General features: G+C 41.9%; 2 protein-coding genes across 2 annotated transcripts; one reads left to right on the forward strand and one right to left on the reverse strand.

Annotated features, from left to right (window-relative positions):
* Nucleotides 1-342: 342 nt before the first annotated feature.
* On the reverse strand, nt 343-14,893 carry rnf5 (ring finger protein 5). The gene is made up of 6 exons (XM_072448175.1): nt 14,567-14,893; nt 8,777-8,795; nt 6,540-6,652; nt 4,982-5,045; nt 4,773-4,884; nt 343-3,893 (listed from the first exon to the last, which is right to left on the reverse strand). The coding sequence occupies exons 1-6, from the start codon at nt 14,758-14,760 to the stop codon at nt 3,748-3,750; spliced, it is 648 nt and encodes a 215-aa protein (XP_072304276.1). The 5' UTR covers nt 14,761-14,893; the 3' UTR covers nt 343-3,747.
* A 4,199-nt stretch (nt 14,894-19,092) lies between these two features.
* utp23 (UTP23 small subunit processome component) lies at nt 19,093-21,068 on the forward strand. Its single transcript, XM_072447188.1, has 3 exons — nt 19,093-19,434; nt 19,534-19,708; nt 20,646-21,068. Exons 1-3 carry the CDS (start codon nt 19,247-19,249, stop codon nt 21,051-21,053), a joined length of 771 nt encoding a protein of 256 aa, XP_072303289.1. The 5' UTR covers nt 19,093-19,246; the 3' UTR covers nt 21,054-21,068.
* The last annotated feature ends 1,118 nt before the right edge of the window (nt 21,069-22,186 follow it).

A 22,186-nucleotide genomic window follows, 5' to 3' on the forward strand; every position in this document is an offset into this window, starting at 1 on the left:
CAAACAAACAATTTCATAAAGTTCGTATTATAAAATTATTTTACAAAGTTTTAAATGTTTTTCCTGTAATAAACTTGTAAATATGTTTAACCACAGCATGTCATTATTTTGTGTGATATTGAAGATCGTGTAATGCCACTGACACGAGCACAATCAAAAGTATGATTTCACATTTTTTTTCTAAACTGACCGTATTGTAATACAAATGAGCCGCTCGTGGTGGAGCGGAGAGCACATATGCGGTGCACAAAGTCAGAACAACTTGACTTCAAACATCCTTCAGTCTCTCCTCAGTCCAAACTGTCCACACGGGGACGCTGTCGAGTTGATTTATGACAAGACACGTTTAATTCAACCTTTTAATTTGCCTTTGATTGGGTTTGGTTTAGAACAACGCTTCCACAATGTTCAGCACAAGTTTAAAGTCTTAATACAAATGTGTGAGAAATGACCCGAGAACCTTCCATCTTTGACATTTTAAGACTTAAAACTCCACAGACCAAAAATATATTGTTTCGGATCATTTTAACAAGCTTCTTATGACACATTTGATCAGTTCAATTTCAAGTACTAAACTCTGTCCGTCTATGGTGTTTAATTATACCAATAAAGTGTAAAATGAATCTTGCCTTGGACCAAACTTCACTTAAACAAATCAAATACTATGAAGGTTGTGTTTTTATTCAGATTTTTTTATTTTTCACATTAAATTTATTTTTTTGGACATCGAATCTATTGTACATAAATACGATTGTTTTTGTTTTTTTACATCGAATTGAGATTTTTGATTTGATAAATTCGGAATAAAAACACAAAATAACCTTCATAAAATACATTTCAATTTTAGTGGTGGAAAAGCTGATACCATTTTAAAAATCAAGACTTTCTCATGTCTAAATAATTCAAATTAGCAAACACCAATTATGACATGTGTTCCATTTATTACAAAACAAATTAAGGTTGAACTATAATTAAAAAAAATACAACAGAAGTGTCCAAATTCACGATGGTAATTTGAGAGAGTATTTTCAAAACCAGGAAATGAAAAAAATACATCAAATGCTTTAATTTGGCATTTTTGTCTTTGAATGTCATGAAATAAATGGTTATAAATCACTTTACAGGACAAAACAAACATTAGCAAAGCATGAAACATTAATACACAAAAATAAAGTTGTTTTACTACCGGAGACAACTGCTTTAAAAAGGAAAATGAACAAAAGGAAAAAAAACTTGATTTATTCAGAACATTTTAATTCCGTCCTCCATGAGATGTTTGAGTGTTCATAAACGTGGTCTTCCTCCTCAAACCTCATCTTTACAATATTCATATGTATAAATATATCGCACTCTCCCAAATACAAACGTGTACGGTGACAGAAGTGGGACAAAAGTCATGAAAACACACACAACTCTGACATTTACAAGCTCCCGAAGAAGGTCATGTTTGAAGACGAGGCCGGTTCCACCAATACGAGTGAAAAACAGTGGAAAAGGGTTAAAGCGTTGACATAGAAACTGTAACGAATCAAATTTAAACATCACATTAAGTATTAGGACTTTATTAACGTCTTGAAAATGTTATATTATTAGTGTTTCTTTAGTTTACTCTGTTCTATTCTCGTTCGTCGTTTGTTTATTCATGTGTTAAACGGTAAAACTCATAAATTGTAAAGGTTTTATGAGCATTTAGAGTGAAAATAACACGTAGTACCAGTACTTTTGTGAAACCCGCCTCTTTAAAACCTGTTTCGTCACCGATAGGCTGCGTTAGATTTTGCGTGATACGGGCCCTTTAAGTCTGTCATTTCAGAGGGAGGAGCAAGATCGTTTTAGAAGTTAAATAAATAAATCAGAAAAGCCACAACTGCACTTCGTTTTACACACTCTTTATTAACTACGGACGCTGGAAATGTAGTGTTTCTGATCTCGAGCTGTGCGGCGATAAACAGGGAACGGCCGATGCTAACGTGTGCTAGCTTTGTTTGGCTAAGATTGTCAACACATACGGTTATTGTCACTAGATTTATCACAAGGCCAAGCCAGTGTTTAGTGAGACGTTAGCTCCCGTCTAGCTGAGGCGTTAGCTCCCGTCTAGCTGAGGCGTTAGCTCCCGTCTAGCTGAGGCGTTAGCTCCCGTCTAGCTGAGGCGTTAGCTCCCGTCTAGCTGAGGCGTTAGCTCCCGTCTAGCTGAGGCGTTAGCTCCCGTCTAGCTGAGGCGTTAGCTCCCGTCTAGCTGAGGCGTTAGCTCCCGTCTAGCTGAGGCCTTAGCTCCCGTCTAGCTGAGGCGTTAGCTCCCGTTTAGCTGAGGCGCTAGCTGAGGCGTTAGCTCCCGTTTAGCTGAGGCGCTAGCTGAGGCGTTAGCTCCCGTTTAGCTGAGGCGCTAGCTGAGGCGTTAGCTCCCGTTTAGCTGAGGCGTTAGCTCGCGTCTAGCTGAGGCGTTAGCTCCCGTTTAGCTGAGGCGCTAGCTGAGGCGTTAGCTCCCGTTTAGCTGAGGCGCTAGCTGAGGCGTTAGCTCCCGTTTAGCTGAGGCGCTAGCTGAGGCGTTAGCTCCCGTTTAGCTGAGGCGTTAGCTCGCGTCTAGCTGAGGCGTTAGCTCCCGTCTAGCTGAGGCGTTAGCTCCCGTTTAGCTGAGGCGTTAGCTCGCGTCTAGCTGAGGCGTTAGCTCCCGTTTAGCTGAGGCGCTAGCTGAGGCGTTAGCTCCCGTTTAGCTGAGGCGCTAGCTGAGGCGTTAGCTCCCGTTTAGCTGAGGCGTTAGCTCGCGTCTAGCTGAGGCGTTAGCTCCCGTTTAGCTGAGGCGCTAGCTGAGGCGTTAGCTCCCGTTTAGCTGAGGCGCTAGCTGAGGCGTTAGCTCCCGTTTAGCTGAGGCGCTAGCTGAGGCGTTAGCTCCCGTCTAGCTGAGGCGTTAGCTCCCGTTTAGCTGAGGCGCTAGCTGAGGCGTTAGCTCCCGTCTAGCTGAGGCGTTAGCTCCCGTTTAGCTGAGGCGCTAGCTGAGGCGTTAGCTCCCGTTTAGCTGAGGCGCTAGCTGAGGCGTTAGCTCCCGTTTAGCTGAGGCGTTAGCTCCTGTATAGCTAAAGCAGGGGCGTTTTTGGGAGGACGCACCCCTCGCTGTTCTGCTTTGGATCGCTGTGTAAACGTGGCTTACTGTAAGTTTGGGGCTTAAAGTTTTGTCATTTGCTCATGTTCTAGAGGCAACATTAGGGTCAGAAATGTGCTTAAGTGATGTCTTCGTTGAGGTACAAGCATCAAAACGTGACTAGAACATAAAATTGACCACAGAAAGTACAGAAATATCACGTTGTACTTTGTTTTTGTCTCTTTTTGAGGTCATTTTTAATCATACTTTTATCGACAATCCACTCGATATTCTAGTTCAAACATGTCAAATATGCCCTCCACCTGAATCTTAACGTCTCTTTTGAATGCAGGGACATCGCCGCAGCCTATCGGACCACCTCGTCTCCCCCTCGTTCCTCGTCGTTCACATCCGGGACATTAGTTTCGTGTCGTCTTCACAGTGCAATGGCAGTTTTAGGTCGGGACAGAAATGCAGCCCAGAGAATTAAAACGTTGCTACATTTATTACCGTCCGTCTCGCTTTGAAAATGACGAATGCTGCTACTCTTTGGCCTTTTTCGGTGCACGATACGGCGGTCTCCCGGCGGTCCCATATACGCGCGTGTCTTTTTTTGGATGTCGCCGTAGCCCGGGTTCTCGTGGCGTCGTTGCCGCGGGAGACGCGGCGGGTCACACGCTCAGGAGCCAGAAGAAAAAGAAAATGGCGACGAACAGGAAGAGGGAGTCCTGCCAGTTGCTGTTGTGGTTGGCGTTGCCGTTGTTATGGTTACCGTTGTTATGGTTACCGTTGGCCTGGGGCTCGCCCGCATACTGGTCTGAGGAGAGAGAGAGAGAGAGAGGATTAAAACATTTAGGATATTTACTGTATTTTCCGGACTATAAGTTGCACCTTTTTTCATAGTTTTGGCCGGGGTGCGACTTATATTTATATTTATACTTATATATTTATACTCTGGAGCGACTTATATGTGATATTATTTGTTATTTTCACACTTGAAACCGCATTTCATACTCCAGTGCGACTTATGTACGTTTTTTTCTTCTCTATTATGTATTTTTTGGCAGGTGCGACTTATACTCCGGTGCGACTTATAGTCCAGAAAATACGGTACTCTGTTGGCATTGTATTCACGCCTTAAGTTTACATTTGCTTTAGTCTCGGTCTCAATGGGTTCTCAGCTGGTTAAATGAAGGTTAATAAATAAATAAATAAATAAAAAACTATGGCCCGGGAGCCAAATGTGGCCCTCAGATACATTTCTGTTGTACACTTCCTGCTGAATTGCCAAAATTGAGTATCGGTCGACATTTAGCTTAAAATAAGAACATTAATTTGGCTAAAGTCTTGCCTCATTGCCAAATAATTAGCTTTAAATAAGAAGACATTTAAACAAGTAAAATAATAATGTATTGCCATCAAGTAAATACAGCTTAACTAATCAAATACCTTTGTTTAAAATCTGCCATGACAACCTCAATAAATACATTTTTAAAGCTCTAAAACCGATTTAAGGCGTGGCACTAGATCGAGATTCCGTCACTTCTGATCGGTAATGATCATTGCACCGATTCCGACTGCGTTTGTGCTGCATTATCAGTCTTTTATTCTCGCATGCATTTCACTAACAGACAAATACGAGTGCGGTTAACGTGGGCGAAGCGTTTTTCGCTCGTCTCGTTGGACCGTCTTTTACCCGCTCTGTTAAAAGGATCGTTGGCGTTGAAGACCGTCGTGAAGAAACCGAAGGGAAACGCGCCGATGCCGAACGACATGTGGAAGCCCGCGTCGCCCAGACCCTGAAACATCTGCGTCCAAGGACAACCAAACAAACAAAACAAGTGTAAATGAACCAACAAAGAGAGAGAGAGAGGGGTGCATTGTGGGTATAAAAAGTGAACCGACCCCGCCTCCTCCTCTGCTCTCCGGTTCCGTCCTCTGTCCCTGAGGCCGAGGTGGCGTTTTCAACCTGAGAAACGGAAGAATGTGGTCAGATGATGGCAGATATACACGTCTTTGTCAACGTTTTCTTGCGTTTACGGCATAAAAACACTGAAGAAAAAACACTGAAGCTGGATTTATGTCGTTTGAGAACACAAGAACTCCCGGTGGTTTAGAGGAGGAGCTAAAGATCTGGTAAAGGTGTAGAAACATGTGTATAAAAAGTAAAACATGTGACAAAAAGAGCCAATTACTGTATTTTCCGGACTATAAGTCGTTTTTTCATAGTTTTGGCTGGTGCGACTTATACTCCGGTGCAACTTATAGTCCGGAAAATACGTACTATAAATAGACTTTTTTTTTTTAAGTAATGGTGTAAACTTTCAAATAAGAGTTTATATTGATATTTCTGAGCTTTTGTGATTCATTTTACAAACATTTCACATTCGTCTGACAATTAAACCTCAACTAAAGTGTTTAAAGACGAGTTTTAACACATTTCCGTTGGATTGCCACACTATTGTCGAACTATGACTATCGGGATACTCAAAAATAAGTAAATAGAGAGCATTTTTGCCAATATCGATCCATCCCTCACTGTAACTAAGCCAAACAACAGCTGCTTGATTAGATGAGGATGAGGTAAAGGCGTTTAAAAACCTTAAACACATGGACAAGATTATTTGACGTATTTCTGTGGTGAGCGAGTGTTTTGAGCTTTGGAGACTAAATATGGCCTAAATATGGCCTAAATATCCAGGATGGAGCTAAATTTTTTTGGAAAAACATTTAAATTTGCAGCAGAACTAAGTAACTCTGGCAGTAGAGCGCCCCCTGCAGCTCCCTCGTGGAAATACACTGTCAGAAAACAACCTTTCTTTACCATAATAAGACATATTTCACATTTCACATTGCCAAACATTTAAAAAAAGAGCGAGGGTTTCTCAGGGGAGTTATCTTTGGGTCGATGTCGGCAAATGTAGTTGTAAGGCTGCTTTTCCGCCCAGACAGCAGGGGGCGACGACGGGCACTTCAAACACCCCGAAAATACATATTTAACCAACACGGGGACGTACAAAAACATTCAATGAGGTGAAAATGTTATTTAGTTCTGCTTTAAAAAGGATTCTGTTGGATTTTGTGGACGTTCTGCACAGAATCCAACAGAATCCTGTGCAAACACATCGAATACATTTGAAGAAAACTGAAACATGAACTGTTAAAACTTATCCAAGAATCCCACATGTTTCAGAACATGTTTGTAGAGGTCTGAACTACCACGGAACTACAGAGCCAGCAGCTTTTAGACATGATTAGACACAATATTGACGACGTTAAGTTACTTCAATCACAAGGCTTACTTTGGTTTGAGTTGAATAAAGAACTTTAGAATAAACTCAATGATGAATTTAGGTTAATTAATGCTCTATAACTCTAAAACTAAACTGTGATTTATACGAGAGGGTGGAATTGTAGGTTTAAATTGCAGTGGATACATTTGATTGCGGTGTGTGCTCTGTACCTGGGGTCGTCCTGACTGGAGTTGCCTCGGCCGTACAGAGGAATGACTTTGTCTCTGCTGATGCCGGCTTTACACACGGGACACTGCTGCCGGCTCGGGCGCGTCTCCAGCCACTGAAACCAACAAGAACACTCAAGATTGGCACAAGGTTTAACTGGAAAAACGCGGGTTAACGAGGCGCCGCAGGACCACATAGTTGGGCCTCAAAACTCCTGCCGTGGACACAATAAACGGATACTTTTGGACCATAAACAAAGAGAACGAATTTGATAGACTTTGGACTAAATGGGACTTATGTGTAGGACATTTTGTGCCGTCGCTTTTCTGTCGTTTTATTTATTTCTATAGTTTTTCTGTTGGATGTCTGTTGTTTTTCCCTGTGCCCTTTGCTCCCTCACACTGTGACGTGTTCGTTTTTTTGGTTAGGCCGCAGTTATTTTATCACTTGCTTTACGGATTTTTAAATGAAATATATTGCACAGGCGGACGGAATATAAATATAGATATAATTTCAATTTCAAAAGATGTTTTCTTCCGGGTTTGCCCAAAAGGTGAGTGTAACAGTAGATTTAGCGTGTTTTAGACAGACAGAACTGACGCTTAAGTGTGCACCCTCCCCCACCCACACAGTCATGGCAAAACGCACTGAAGAAAATGTGGTAAACGGGTTTAAAATGTGTTATTTGCGATATGAAGGCGCACAACAGCAGGGAAACGAGCACGCAGGGACAGAGCAGCTCCGTCAGACTTCCGCAGGAGTTTGGCAAGAAATTGCTTCACGCGCTCTTGTCTTTTGACTTAATACCGCTTTTTACATTTAATTTAATGCTATTTTGCTTTGTTGGCGGTATCTAATAAAAAAAAAAGATAATAATTTATTTTATTTATGTTGTAAAAATCAATCATCTAAGTGCGGCGGATCCGTAAACCAAGTAATAAAATAACTACGGCCTTGTATACATTTAAAAATTTAAAAAAATGTATACAATATTAAACAAACAAAAAAACAGCAAAAAGTTACAATTCTTCAACACATTTCTTAATCTTCTACAGAAATCTAAGTGGTGAAGCACAGACTGAACTGAAAACAGTGTAAACACTCGGGGAATGTGAAGGTCAAAGGAGGTGGACGCACAGAGCAAATATAGGAAGTGTCGGGTTTTACTGCAGTGCGAAACATTAAACTATATGAAGTAACTAAAGAACGTCAGGGGATTGAGCTCAAGACGGTGGTGATCAAAATAGCAGCAGTCAAAATGTATCGGCAGAAGAATTAACAAGAGTGTAATGGCAACGACGAGAAATAATCAATAAACTCAACAAAGCAGCGTTCAGCCAGAGATTCATCTGTGTACCATTTGTTTATTCCTTTTTAATATTCACTTTAAAATTCTATGTATAAGAAACAAGTACTAAAAATATGTCTACGTTTGTTATCCGCATTTTAAATGTATTACCGCAGCAAGGAAAACAGGTAATTACTCGTATATTTATATAAAACACTGGGCTAATATAGTTGCAAATTTGATCAGTTTCACCAAAATATCTGGGATGCCACTGCGTAAAAGACAAATTAAATCAACAGAAATAATTTGTATAGTAGTAATATTATTACCACCACTACTACTACTACTACTACCACTACTACTACTACTACTACTACTACAGTGCATACATTGCAGTATTTCGGGGCCACAGCAGCTGAAGGCGACTGAAAAAAGTCTCAATGACCGGAGACGTTTCAGCCGGACTTTGTGAAGTGACCGTTTAGCGAGTCCAGCGTAAAGAGCGCTGCTTCTACTACTACTTCTGAAATATTACGCTTCAAATACGTCTGTGAGACTAAAAGATCCGAGTTGAAGCCTTCATTCTTGACGTGCTCAGACTCGCGTTACTACAGGGAACTTCTGAAGTTCTTTTTTATATTTGCATTCGCTTTGATTCAACCGTCGGAAGTTGTTTTACAGTAGAAATGTACTGTTTAGATTGTACGCTCGGGGAAAACGGTGTTCCAGTCACGATGACGATGAGCAGCTGTAAACGTGCTCGTGTTGGTGAGGAAGAGTGGACGCGGGCATTAGCTGCATTAGTGTTTAATCTGCTCTGAGGACGTTACATCACGCTCTTTTCTACGTTTTGTTTACACCGGGGATTTCAAACCTGCAGCGCCACAAAAGCCTTTCTGAAGTCCACATTGTTCACTTATTTACAATAAATATAAGGAAGCGGATACACACCTGGTGGAGACAGGGCCAGCTGTGGAGACACAAAACAAAAAAAGAATGTTAATTTGGCTTAAATACAGAAGGAAAACTCATGTACACGGGAGGAAGAGTCAATATCGGAGCAAAGTTACAGATTAAGAAGGAAAAAGCAGCAAGAAAACAGACAAATTTGAGGAAGATATTGCCATTTATTGACAAACTAATGGTCATTTTGCAAATCGATTAGCCTAGCGATGATTCTTTTTGTTCATCAATTTGTTGTTCAGAACGTGATGAAAATATTTGTACAAAATTTGAGCCGGATGAAGCTGATGTGAAGTCATGAGCACGTTTATGGATGAAAAAGAGCGTTTTCATTAAATACACGACAAATTAACACATTCTCTGCGTCATTTCAAGCATCATGCAATCGCGGCTCAATCCTGACTCAACCGCGGCTCAATCCTGACTCAACCGCGGCTAAATCCTGACTCAACCGCGGCTCAATCCTGACTCAACCGCGGCTCAAACCTGACTCAACCGCGGCTCAAACCTGACTCAACCGCGGCTCATCCTGACTCAACCGCGGCTCAATCCTGCCTCAACCGCGGCTCAATCCTGCCTCAACCGCGGCTCAATCCTGCCTCAACCGCGGCTCAATCCTGCCTCAACCGCGGCTCAATCCTGCCTCAACCGTGGCTCAATCGCGCCTCAACCGCGGCTCAATCGCGCCTCAACCGCGGCTCAATCGCGCCTCAACCGCGGCTCAATCGCACCTCAATCGCGGCTCAACCCTGCCTCAATCGCGGCTCAATCGTGCCTCAATCGCGGCTCAATCGTGCCTCAATCGCGGCTCAATCGTGCCTCAATCGTGGCTCAATCGGGACTCAATCGTGCCTCAATCGTGACTCAATCGTGCCTCAATCGCGCCTCAACCGCGCCTCAATCGCGCCTCAACCGCGCCTCAATCGCACCTCAATCGCGGCTCAATCGCGCCTCAATCGCGGCTCAATCGTGCCTCAATCGCGGCTCAATCGTGCCTCAATCGCGGCTCAATCGTGCCTCAATCGCGGCTCAATCGTGCCTCAATCGCGGCTCAATCGCGCCTCAATCGCGGCTCAATCGCGGCTCAATCGTGCCTCAATCGTGCCTCAATCGCGGCTCAATCGTGCCTCAATCGCGGCTCAATCGCGCCTCAATCGCGCCTCAATCGCGGCTCAATCGTGCCTCAATCGCGCCTCAATCGCGGCTCAATCGCGGCTCAATCGTGGCTCAATCGCGGCTCAATCGTGGCTCAATCGTGCCTCAATCGCGGCTCAATCGAGCCTCAATCGAGCCTCAATCGTGCCTCAATCGCGGCTCAAGCCTGCCTCAATCGCGGCTCATAACACTCGTTCTCTCAGTTCACGGCATGTTTCGAGATCTTGTTCGAGTAGCTCTCCGTAACCAGACTTGGGTCGAGTGCAAGAGCGAGTAATGAAGGGGGGAAGTTGCAGCAGACGACGCAGAAGTCCCTCGTGGCTCGTTTCATCATCACTTTAACGTCACACGGAGGAGAGAGTGGAGCAACATTACATCAGAACGCACTCAGGAGACCGACCATCACAGCGGCCAATCTTCAGCTCATAACTGAAAGTACGGCGACTTCTACTCGATCAAAACCAACCTGTTCTTTAGAAGTAGTTTAAGAGTTTTAGAACGGACAAGCATCCAACACACATCAAAGTAGATAAAGTAATCTTATTATTGTGAGTATTTAACCAAAATGTCTTCATGTTTGCACATTTATTCACCACATTAAACATAACTAACCTTAGACTAGACCAGGACTAAACACGGACTAGACCAGGACTAAACGCAGACTAGACCAGGACTAAACGCAGACCAGACAAGGACTAAACGCAGACCAGACCAGGACTAAACGCAGACCAGACCAGGACTAAACGCGGACCAGACCAGGACTAAACGCGGACCAGACCAGGACTAAACGCGGACCAGACCAGGACTAAACAAGGACTAAACACGGACTAGACCAGGATTAAACACGGACTAGACCAGGACTAAACACGGACCAGACCAGGACTAAACGCAGACCAGACCAGGACTAAACGCAGACCAGACCAGGACTAAACGCAGACCAGACCAGGACTAAACGCAGACCAGACCAGGACTAAACGCAGACCAGACCAGGACTAAACGCAGACCAGACCAGGACTAAACGCAGACCAGACCAGGACTAAACGCAGACCAGACCAGGACTAAACGCGGACCAGACCAGGACTAAACGCGGACCAGACCAGGACTAAACACGGACTAAACACGGACTAAACCAGGACTAAACACGGACTAGACCAGGATTAAACATGGACTAGACCAGGACTAAACACGGACCAGACTAGGACTAAACACGGACTAGACCAGGACTAAACACGGACCAGACCAGGACTAAACACGGACCAGACCAGGACTAAACACGGACTAAACACGGACTAGACCAGGACTAAACACGGACTAGACCAGGACTAAACATGGACTAAACACGGACTAGAACAGAACCAAACTGAGTCTGCATCAGAGCTAAACCGGTCTCACTTTAGAACCACATGACGACTTAGTGTGGTCTCGCTCTGGTGACCTTTTATACATCTTTACAAACAGAATAACGTGTGTTGTCGTCCACAGATCAGCTCAAAACAAAGATGAGACTTTCACTCGCTGCAGCTTTAAGTCTGACCTGAATCCTTTGGGTCCTAATCTGACCCAGGATCAGAGGACTCGAGACTCGTGAGTGAAAACGCCACAACAACTGCACGTATAACAGGGAGAGTTTAGGTCTGAGTCAGTAAGCCTTAATAACTCATACACTCAACCTCCTCTAGTTAGAAAAGTTCATTTTGTGGGACATTTCGTTAAAGGGGACATATTGTACTTATATTTCATGTATTTAGCGTTGGACTATAACATATTAAGACCATCATTTGACATTTGCTCATTGTAAAACGCAATATTCAATCAAAACGGATAATTAACAGGAACGGCTTCATTGACTTCCTGTTGAAAACTTCAGAACTGATAGGCCCCGCCTCCTCACAGTGACAAGCCCCGCCTCCTCACAGTGACCGCTCATCGAAAACAAGCAGCAGATTTTTGTTTACGTTTGTATTTATGGAAAGTGGCTGCACGACTTTTTCCAAGAGTCTTTCAAATGATCTCGACGACGTACGGGGATGTGGGCGGGCATAGGTGGTAGGTGGAAACAGGATTTTTCTTTTTTCTTCTGAGCCTCAGTTGCGGGACAGAAGTAACGCAAACATGCAGGAGGCGACGAATAAAACTTTTTGAGCAAGCGACTGCAGAGGAAACACTGTTGTGAAAAGGTTAACGTTGATTTTGCGTAATACGTCCCCGTTACAAAGCGTTCAATGTGACGGAGCCGGGCGTTACCGGTGAATGAGTTACTCACGCCACACGTTACCATGACGACTGTGGAGAAATCGCTCATACTCCAGTCTTACTCAATAGAAATAGTAGTGACTCGTGTCCTAAATGAAGTCACTGTTATAAACCAGCTTTTACATGACACACTTTTTGTCACATTGTCGTACGCAGGTGTTTGTTGTCTTGCTCAAGGGCAGCAGCCGGAGACGGACCGTTCCAGCACAATCTGAGCCTCGCTTTTGTACGCAAAATGATTACAAAAGTTAATAATTACACCGTTAGAATACAAGTCTGTAATCGTAAACAAACAGATATCGGTGGTTTGTCGACGTTAGTGTCGTCTTTTCAGGCAAAACTTGTCAAATTCACACCGTCAAATTGAAATTAGACGCATATTTAATAGTTATAAACGCACCAAAGTGTTCGTTATAACGGCAGCAGAGGACAAAAGTTCAACAACATCCGTGCTCACTTCACACAGAGATAAGAATTTGCCATGACGACGCTTTAAACAGCTGTAAACGTGCGGCAGAACGGCAACAAATGAACATTACTATCAAATTATTTCAGAAAACATCAGAGACATTTGATCCATTTGAACCGGGATTAACGAGCTCGTTAGGTTCAGTCACACTTTGGATCACGCGTCGCATAAAGGCGAGCGTCTCTTTCAGCTCAGCTCTCGATTTTCACGGTTCTCCACCTCCTCGTTTACATTTGTGTGCTTTTGAGGCGCTTAAACCGGTGTAGAAGATCCATTTAGTTATTTACTCAGTTCTATTTCACTTCAAATCAACAGCGGCGTGCAATTGGACTTTTCAGAGTACTTTTCTGACTCTTGACACTGTACTTTTACTTCTACTCATGTTTTAAAAGGAACAAAACCATTACTTAACTTGAGTAAAAGTTTTGTCTTGTTTTCCCTCCATGAGAAAGTCATTTTTGACCCGATTCTTGACCCGATTCGTCAAAAATACCAGAATCCGCGCATCAGAAATACATGTCACGTACAAGCTATTCCTTATTCTCAAACAGCAGTTCCTTCAAATACTTAACCTTACTCCAGTGATTATGTAGGTCACTGCTTTGACTTGTAATATTGCTTTACAGTAACATTATGCTCGCTCTGGCTGTAAAGTGGAGAATACTAAACGTGCAACATGGCAGAAATACCTGGATCGCATTCCTTCACAGACATTCTTATCGCTGGATCAATGACGTTTCTCACCTGCCGGCGTCAACGGAACAAGATTCAAGTGTTCCCCGTTGACAGAAGAGACTGTGGCGAAACCTCTCAAAGTCTAAAATTCCCCCTCACAGTCTAAAAGCAACCTGGACCACACATCGGCATCATTATCATAAACACCTAACGAATCTGAGCAAAAGTGAGATAAAAGGACAAGGCCACGAAAGGTTCAAGAACAGCAAACACAAATAAAGACAAAGGGTTAAATAAAGATGAAATAAACAACCTTTGACGTCAACAAATCCTATGAGATTCAATTGATCAAATGTTTTAAAACGCTTACTACTACTACTACTACTACTACTACTACTACTACTACTACTACTACTACTACTACTACTACTACTACTACTACTACTACTACTACTACTACTACTACTACTACTACTACTACTACTACTACTACTACTACTACTACTACTACTACCAACTTTGCTGTATTATTGCTGTTTTGACACAATAATTTCTGTTATATTAAGGCTAATCCCAAAGTGTACGAGTCAAATTCTGTCAAAGATTTTATACTGAGACTAAATCGAGGCTATTTTAGACCGAAGAAAGAGGGAAAAAACAATATTTCTCAACTTTTTATTATAAAAACTGCACATTTCTGTCCAATTGAAGGAGCAGACTGTGTTATTTGCTGCAATATAAACGTGATATTGCGCTGCAGTCTATTTGTTTTTAGGTTATTAGTCGACTCATTGTGGCTTTATAAGGATTTATCTAAATGCATAACAGCAGAAAGGAGAAGGCAGGGGATGAGAGGACGGTTAAATCTGCAATCTCTTTACAAATGTTCTTTTAACTGGTATTTCTCTGTTGTTTTGCGTGAGATCATGGTCATTTTGAGAGCTGATGTCACCTTTTAGTCAATTAATCGATGCACGGGACACGTCAAGCATGTATTTAGTCGACTACAGCCCTGGAAAATGACTTGCCTCCCCACAATCTACGGCAAACAGCGGGACGGGTCCAAAACATGCGGGGAGACAGCACTAAGCAGCACCGACAGGCCTTCTTCTTCTTCATCCAGACACGGATCTATCGGAACACGGCGGGTCCGCAAAGATAAACAGATAAACGCGCGTCTCCGCAACAAACCCGAGCAATTCACCGATCATCGTGTCGCTCCGTACCAGAACAAGTGTCCGCACAAGCTGATGACCGCGTCCCGGGCCGTGTCCAGGCAAATGTTGCACTCGAAGGTGGCCCGATCCCGATCCGTCTCCGCTCCGCCGCCGCCGCCGCCGCTGGCTCCGGATCCGCCATCGCTGCCGCCGCTGCTGCTGCTGCGCTCCCCGGCCGGTACTCCTCCGACTCCGGCCGACATGTCTGTGGGTGAAGAGTCCAAGTGATGAAAGTCCAAATACGCACAGTGAACGCGGGGTCTGAGCTACAGCTACAGCCGAGCCGCCGCTAACGGGAGGGAACTGTCAGCGGACGCTAGCTACACACACTTCCGGTTCCGGAGATGCACGAAGAGCGTGGAGACGTACGAAGTTTGACGAAGTGTGGGGCGGAAAAAAATAACACAAGTCTAACTTTATTTGTACGGCGCATTTTACCAACACAGTCTCCAAAGTGCCGCACAGAGTACAAAACAAGCAAAAGTAAAATATGTTTAAACAATAAACGAAAAAACATCACACAGTTGCATGAATGTTATCATTACATCGTTGTATTCATCCATTACGACGGCGTACAAGGGCCAACTAAGGGGAAAAAATGCGCTGCACTACGAGAATAAAGTCATTAATTAATGAGAAAAAAGACGTTAATTAATGAGAAAAAAGTCGAAGTCAGAAAAAAGTCGTAAATTAAAGACATCAAACTCATTAAATAACGAGAAAAAAGTCATTAAATAACGAGAAAAAAGTAATTAGTTAATGAGAAAAAAGTCGTAGTTTAGGCGCCGATTCAAAGTGACGTGAGCAGTTCACTTTCAGCCCCAGGTCAGGACGCACACGAACGGGCTTGGATGAGTTGACAGTTTAGAACTACATAAAAGCCTGAAATAGATGTTAAAGTGTTTCCTGACCTTTAAAACGATGTCTTACGTGTGTTTATTACAAGACAAGACAGTGCGTTTAGCAGCACCTTTCCTGTTACACATCATTCACAAACTGTTGGATAAAGGCTTTACTTTCTCCATGATGGACCCGTAATGCACCAGGGCTCAAACAGCAGCCGTGCTCCTGCCACAGCCGCCCGGAGACAGGAGGAGCAGCCTCGCTGTTATATTCACACGTTCTCTGGGTTCTCTGCTCCTCTAAGTTGATTGTCTACGTGGGCACTTTGCTCAGTCACTATTCTCACGTGCTCATTGTGTGCACTTAAGTTTTATGCCCGGATTCTAACCTTTTGTGATCCCTTGGACAAACTCAGTAAAACACACAGAACACAAACATCCGTCTGCGCTTCCTCTCAGCTCCTGACGCCCAGATCGTGTTTGGCACAGCCTAAAAGCGATATGTTTTACACACATGCATCATCCATACATCATCCATACATCATCCAGATGCATCATCCATACATCATCCATACATCATCCAGATGCATCATCCATACATCATCCATACATCATCCATACATCATCCATACATCATCCATAAATCATCCATAAATCATCCATACATCATCCATACATCATCCACACATCATCCAGATGCATCATCCATACATCATCCATACACCATCCAGATGCATCATCCATACATCATCCATACATCATCCATAAATCATCCATAAATCATCCATACATCATCCATACATCATCCACACATCATCCAGATGCATCATCCATACATCATCCATACACCATCCAGATGCATCATCCATACATCATCCATACATCATCCATAAATCATCCATAAATCATCCATACATCATCCATACATCATCCACACATCATCCAGATGCATCATCCATACATCATCCATACACCATCCAGATGCATCATCCATACATCATCCATACATCATCCAGATGCATCATCCATACATCATCCATACATCATCCAGATGCATCATCCATACATCATCCATACATCATCCATACATCATCCATACATCATCCATAAATCATCCATAAATCATCCATACATCATCCATACATCATCCACACATCATCCAGATGCATCATCCATACATCATCCATACACCATCCAGATGCATCATCCATACATCATCCATACATCATCCATAAATCATCCATAAATCATCCATACATCATCCATACATCATCCACACATCATCCAGATGCATCATCCATACATCATCCATACACCATCCAGATGCATCATCCATACATCATCCATACATCATCCATAAATCATCCATAAATCATCCATACATCATCCATACATCATCCACACATCATCCAGATGCATCATCCATACATCATCCATACACCATCCAGATGCATCATCCATACATCATCCATACATCATCCATACATCATCCACACATCATCCAGATGCATCATCCACACATCATCCATACATCATCCAGATGCATCATCCATACATCATCCATACACCATCCAGATGCATCATCCATACATCATCCATACATCATCCATACATCATCCACACATCATCCAGATGCATCATCCACACATCATCCATACATCATCCAGATGCATCATCCATACATCATCCATACACCATCCAGATGCATCATCCATACATCATCCATACATCATCCATACATCATCCACACATCATCCAGATGCATCATCCATACATCATCCATACATCATCCATACATCATCCATACATCATCCAGATGCATCATCCAGATGCATCATCCATACATCATCCATACATCATCCAGATGCATCATCCATACATCATCCATACATCATCCATACATCATCCAGATGCATCATCCACACATCATCCAGATGCATCATCCATACATCATCCATACATCATCCACACATCATCCAGATGCATCATCCACACATCCAGATGCATCATCCATACATCATCCATACATCATCCACACATCATCCATACATCATCCACACATCATCCAGATGCATCATCCATACATCATCCATACATCATCCATACATCATCCAGATGCATCATCCATACATCATCCATACATCATCCATACATCATCCATACATCATCCACACATCATCCAGATGCATCATCCACACATTATCCAGATGCATCATCCATACATCATCCATACATCATCCACACATCATCCAGATGCATCATCCAGATACATCATCCATACATCATCCATACATCATGGCATGAGCTCCAACACACGCGAGCACCAACACCGGAGTACGTCATGTTACAGGTCCAGGACCTGACATGTGACACTGCACCGGGGAAATGATTGTTTGTAATGTCTAAAAGACCCGCATTATAAAGATCGACATCTATTGTGGGCTTTTGTATTCACTTTTAACCAAGTGCCATTTGCGTCCTGGTGGTGGTGTGTTTGTGTAATGAAGACTCCACAGATGGATTGGACTCAGAGCAGATCAGCTTCAGAGCTTTAAACATACAAAACACAGCGCAACTGGACTGTACCATTATGTAACACTGAGGGGGGAGGACGTAACATGGTGCTAAGATAAGATAAGATAAGATATTCCTTTATTGTCCCACATGGGGAAATTTCATTGGTGCAACGCAGGTAGATACAGAGGTAGATCCAGAAGAACAGATCACTTATAGGAAGTCTGAAAAACACTTTCAGTAGAAGATCTCCTATAAATAAATAAAAACTCCCATAGACAAATAAATAAATAAATAAATACCATTGCATGTGATCCCGACAGTAATTGCACATGAATATGTGTCACGACGGCACATAGATTGCACATGAATTTCACAGTAATTGCACATATGACAAAATTGCACATCAGTATTAGGTTAGGTCAGTATTGCGAGTGTTCAGTACTAACAGTTTTTGTTATAAAGTCTGAAAGTGAACCGAGTATCTTCCTTTATAGTCTTTAAATTATGAGATTTTTCTCGTTATTTAATGAGAAAAAAAGGCATTAATTAATGACTTTTTTCTCGTTAATTAACGAGAAAAAAGTCATTAATTAATGACTTTATTCTCGTAGTGCCCCGCATTTTTATTTTTTTGGTTGGCCCTTATACTCCGTCGTAATCCATGGATCTGATACAATAATTCTCAGTTAAAAGACGTAATATTTCGTTCTAAATTTGTGATCATTGTGGCAATTATGAAGGTTATTTTGTGTTTTTATTACGATTTTTTACCAACTTTTCTTTTTACACCGATTTTTTTTTACTAGATGTAAAAAATAATAATAATAAATTCGATGTAAAAAAAAAAATTATGTCAAAAAAACTATTTCGTCATAAAACCCAAAACAACCTTCATAAAAACCCAAAATAACCTTCATAGGCAATTAGTCCCCATTATTTTTGCGTCGAATTGGATCATCGCAAACAGCATACATTTAGGTTTCAAACAAAAGACACTAGGAATACATTAAATGAAGGTATGTATTTTCATAATCTTGAAATAGATACACGTAAGCATGCTTTCCTGGAACAGAGCCGTTTATTTTGCTTAGCGGAACGTTCTATGTTAGACAGTGACCCTTTTGTTTCCAGTCGGACTGATTCCGAGAACGGACGATAACGTGTTTACCTCGCACGCTGACCACATATAGTGCATTTATTCCATTATATTGATTTCTAACGTGTTATTAGTGATATAATTGCGTCAGATGACTATTATATCCTTCCTGTTGTAACGGCACTGTTTTGTTTACTTGTTTTATTGCGAAGAATACTGGCTTTTTAATCAAACATGAAGATCAAGCGACAGAAACAGGCAAAGAAGAACATCAGCTTCTACAAATACAACTTCAATTTCAGGGAACCTTTCCAAATCCTCATTGATGGCACCTTCTGTCAGGCGGCTCTGAAAAACAAGATTCAAATCAAGGAGCAAATGCCTAAATATATGATGGGAGAAGTGCAACTGTGTACAACGAGGTAAGTACTGCAGTGTAAACGCTTGTGCAATAGCTTTGACCCAAAACGTCGTGGTGTTTGAGTACTTACTTTGTCCTGAATGTGTCTGTTTGGCCTCAGCTGCGCCCTCAAAGAACTGGAGACTCTGGGGAAAGAGTTGTACGGAGCTAAACTCATCCTTCAGCGGTACCAGGTCAGAAGATGTGCCCATTTCAAGGACCCAATCCCGGCCTCGGAGTGTCTGTTGTCGATGCTGGGGAAGACCAACCCTCACCACTATTTCATAGCCACACAGGTATAGCATAGTTGTTCATTTATTAGTAGAGACATTCTTGGAACGTGACAAAAGCTCTCAACACTATTCAGTATGTGATCTGACTGTACTTTTTATCTGAACCAAACTGCACTTAGTGGATCACAACTGCACAGGAGTTCATGCTAAAATAATCAATATTTATTTATAGTAAGTAAGTCATTTTTATTTGTATAGCACATTTAAAATCCAAAGTACTTCACTATGAAAAAGACAGAGATGAAAAAATAATTCAAACAACAGACAGTAACAAAAACCACAGAAGAAACATACAGGCAAGAGACAAGATAAAAGTGGCATACAATTCCAGTCCTTTCACAGGCTCAGTAGCTGTTAAAAGCAAGTCTAAAAAAATTGGTATTTAAAAACAGTCACTGAAGATGCTAATTTAAGGTCTTGGGGTAAACTGTTCCAGAGGCGCGGTGCATAATTGCTGGAAGCCTGGTCATCTTTCTGTGTGCGGGTGTCCAGGGGTGCGTGTGGGTTTAAAAAGGCTAAAGTCTGTGATGGTGCATGTAAAACGACAGAAAAGTAAAACTAATCGCTCATTTCTGCCGCTGCCCCATATAAATCCCTATAATCAAAATAAATGAATTACTCAACTAATAACAATGTCGGTCGACTAATACACCATCAACTACTACGACTAAACAACCTTTGCTCTAATTTTACATTATACTTTGACTTTATTGTGGTGTTGTCACGATGCTAACGTTTGAAACTCAATTTCAATACTAAGGCAGAGCTTCTCAAACTGTTTCCATTTTATGAATAACAGTAAAGTTGAGGAGATTTGTCCATGAAGGGATGGAATATTTGTTTTATTGCACTAGAATAGTCTTGGCTTTTGAAAACATGGATAGACAAAGAGTAATCCAGGTTTATTCATATTTCTTTGTGCACTGTTACTTGTTTCCAGGATCATTCGCTGACCACGGGCCTGAAGGAGATCCCTGGCGTCCCGTTGTTCTACATCATCCTCAACACCATCGTTCTGGACAAGCCGGGTCAGGCCACGCTCGACTACGTCCAGAAAGTCCAACTGGGCGAGCTGGTGAGCACGGCCCAACAGGAGAGCATCCGCAGCCTGAAGGAGGAGCAGGGTCTGGGGCCAAAGGATACGCAGCGGAGGGCGAAGAAGAGGAAACGCAAAGGCCCCAATCCTCTGAGCTGTCTCAAGAAAAAGAAGAAAGACGATCCCGCTCCGGCGAAAAAGACAGAGGACGGAAAGAAGAAGAAGAGAAGTCGGCATAAAAGACGGAAAGCTAATGCCATAGCGCAGGCGGCAGCGGCTCCGTCTGTAAACGGGACAATACATAAATCTTAGAGCGCGTGTGACTGGTTTATCATGTATTTCTAATTATTTTGTTTAATTAAAAATGTATCATAGTTTTTGCATCAAGAAGTGGAGGTTTGTGAACAAAAAATGGAAAAATAACAAATCTAATACAAAGTTCCAAACGTCAGGAACAATTACACATTGAACATTAATTTAAGACAATAAAGGCATCTAATTTTGTATATTTTCATTTGTTAAATAATAACCTGATTTGTACATTTAGAGAATATTTTGCCTGCGTTTGCATTTGCTGCCCATGTCAAACAAGAACTTCAGCAAAATGTGTAAATTAAACTACATAGAACTTTATATTAAGATACTTCTTAAATAAACAACTTCAAATCTTCAGTATTATTATATTTAATACATTTGGTGAAATTAGTAGATGTCTAACCTATAATTTATGTATAATATTTAAAATGTAACTTGAAAGAATGCAGTGTTTTCACAGTCAACACTGAGTCATTATTTCTATTGTAAATGCGAGAATGTGAACCGTTTGTTACCCTGGAGACGTGGTGAATTTATAACCCGTTACAAACCACATTTTCACCTGTGAAAACAAAAAATCTATATATTTTTTATTGTGAAAACATCCACAAAAAAGACCAACATTGGTAATGAGCACAGCTTACACCAAGGTTTGTCATGTTTGAAATACAAAAATGAGAAGGTCGATTTGCAGGCACATATTTAAAAACACATAAAAATACAATGACATTAAGTTAACAGTAAAGTAGACATCTTAAGACAACATAACATTAAACAAAGCATTTAAAGTAAGGTGCTGAGAATTAAACACTTTTCAGTTGGAAAATTGGACTACGGCAAACATTAAAAGCAAGTACTTTACTGAGATAATTCATAGACATTTTGAGTTAATTTAGGATCAACTTCATTTTCCGTGAAGTGAAATGACCTTCAATTGGGATGAAATGGCAGTAAAAGTCTAACCTTTAGTAACACGAGATCAACTTCTAGTATTAAAGTGCATTCAATGTGTTTTTCTTTTGCTATAAACACGACTATAATCACATTTGTATATGAATAATCTTGAGACAGAGCATGCACGTGTGGCCTTCTCCACACCGACGACGGCTCGACTGAAACAGCAGGCGATG

The sequence above is a fragment of the Eucyclogobius newberryi genome, unplaced genomic scaffold, assembly GCF_026437365.1.
Source record: "Eucyclogobius newberryi isolate DKJ021-1_F unplaced genomic scaffold, fEucNew1.0.hap1 SCAF_16, whole genome shotgun sequence".
NCBI lineage: Eukaryota > Metazoa > Chordata > Actinopteri > Gobiiformes > Gobiidae > Eucyclogobius > Eucyclogobius newberryi.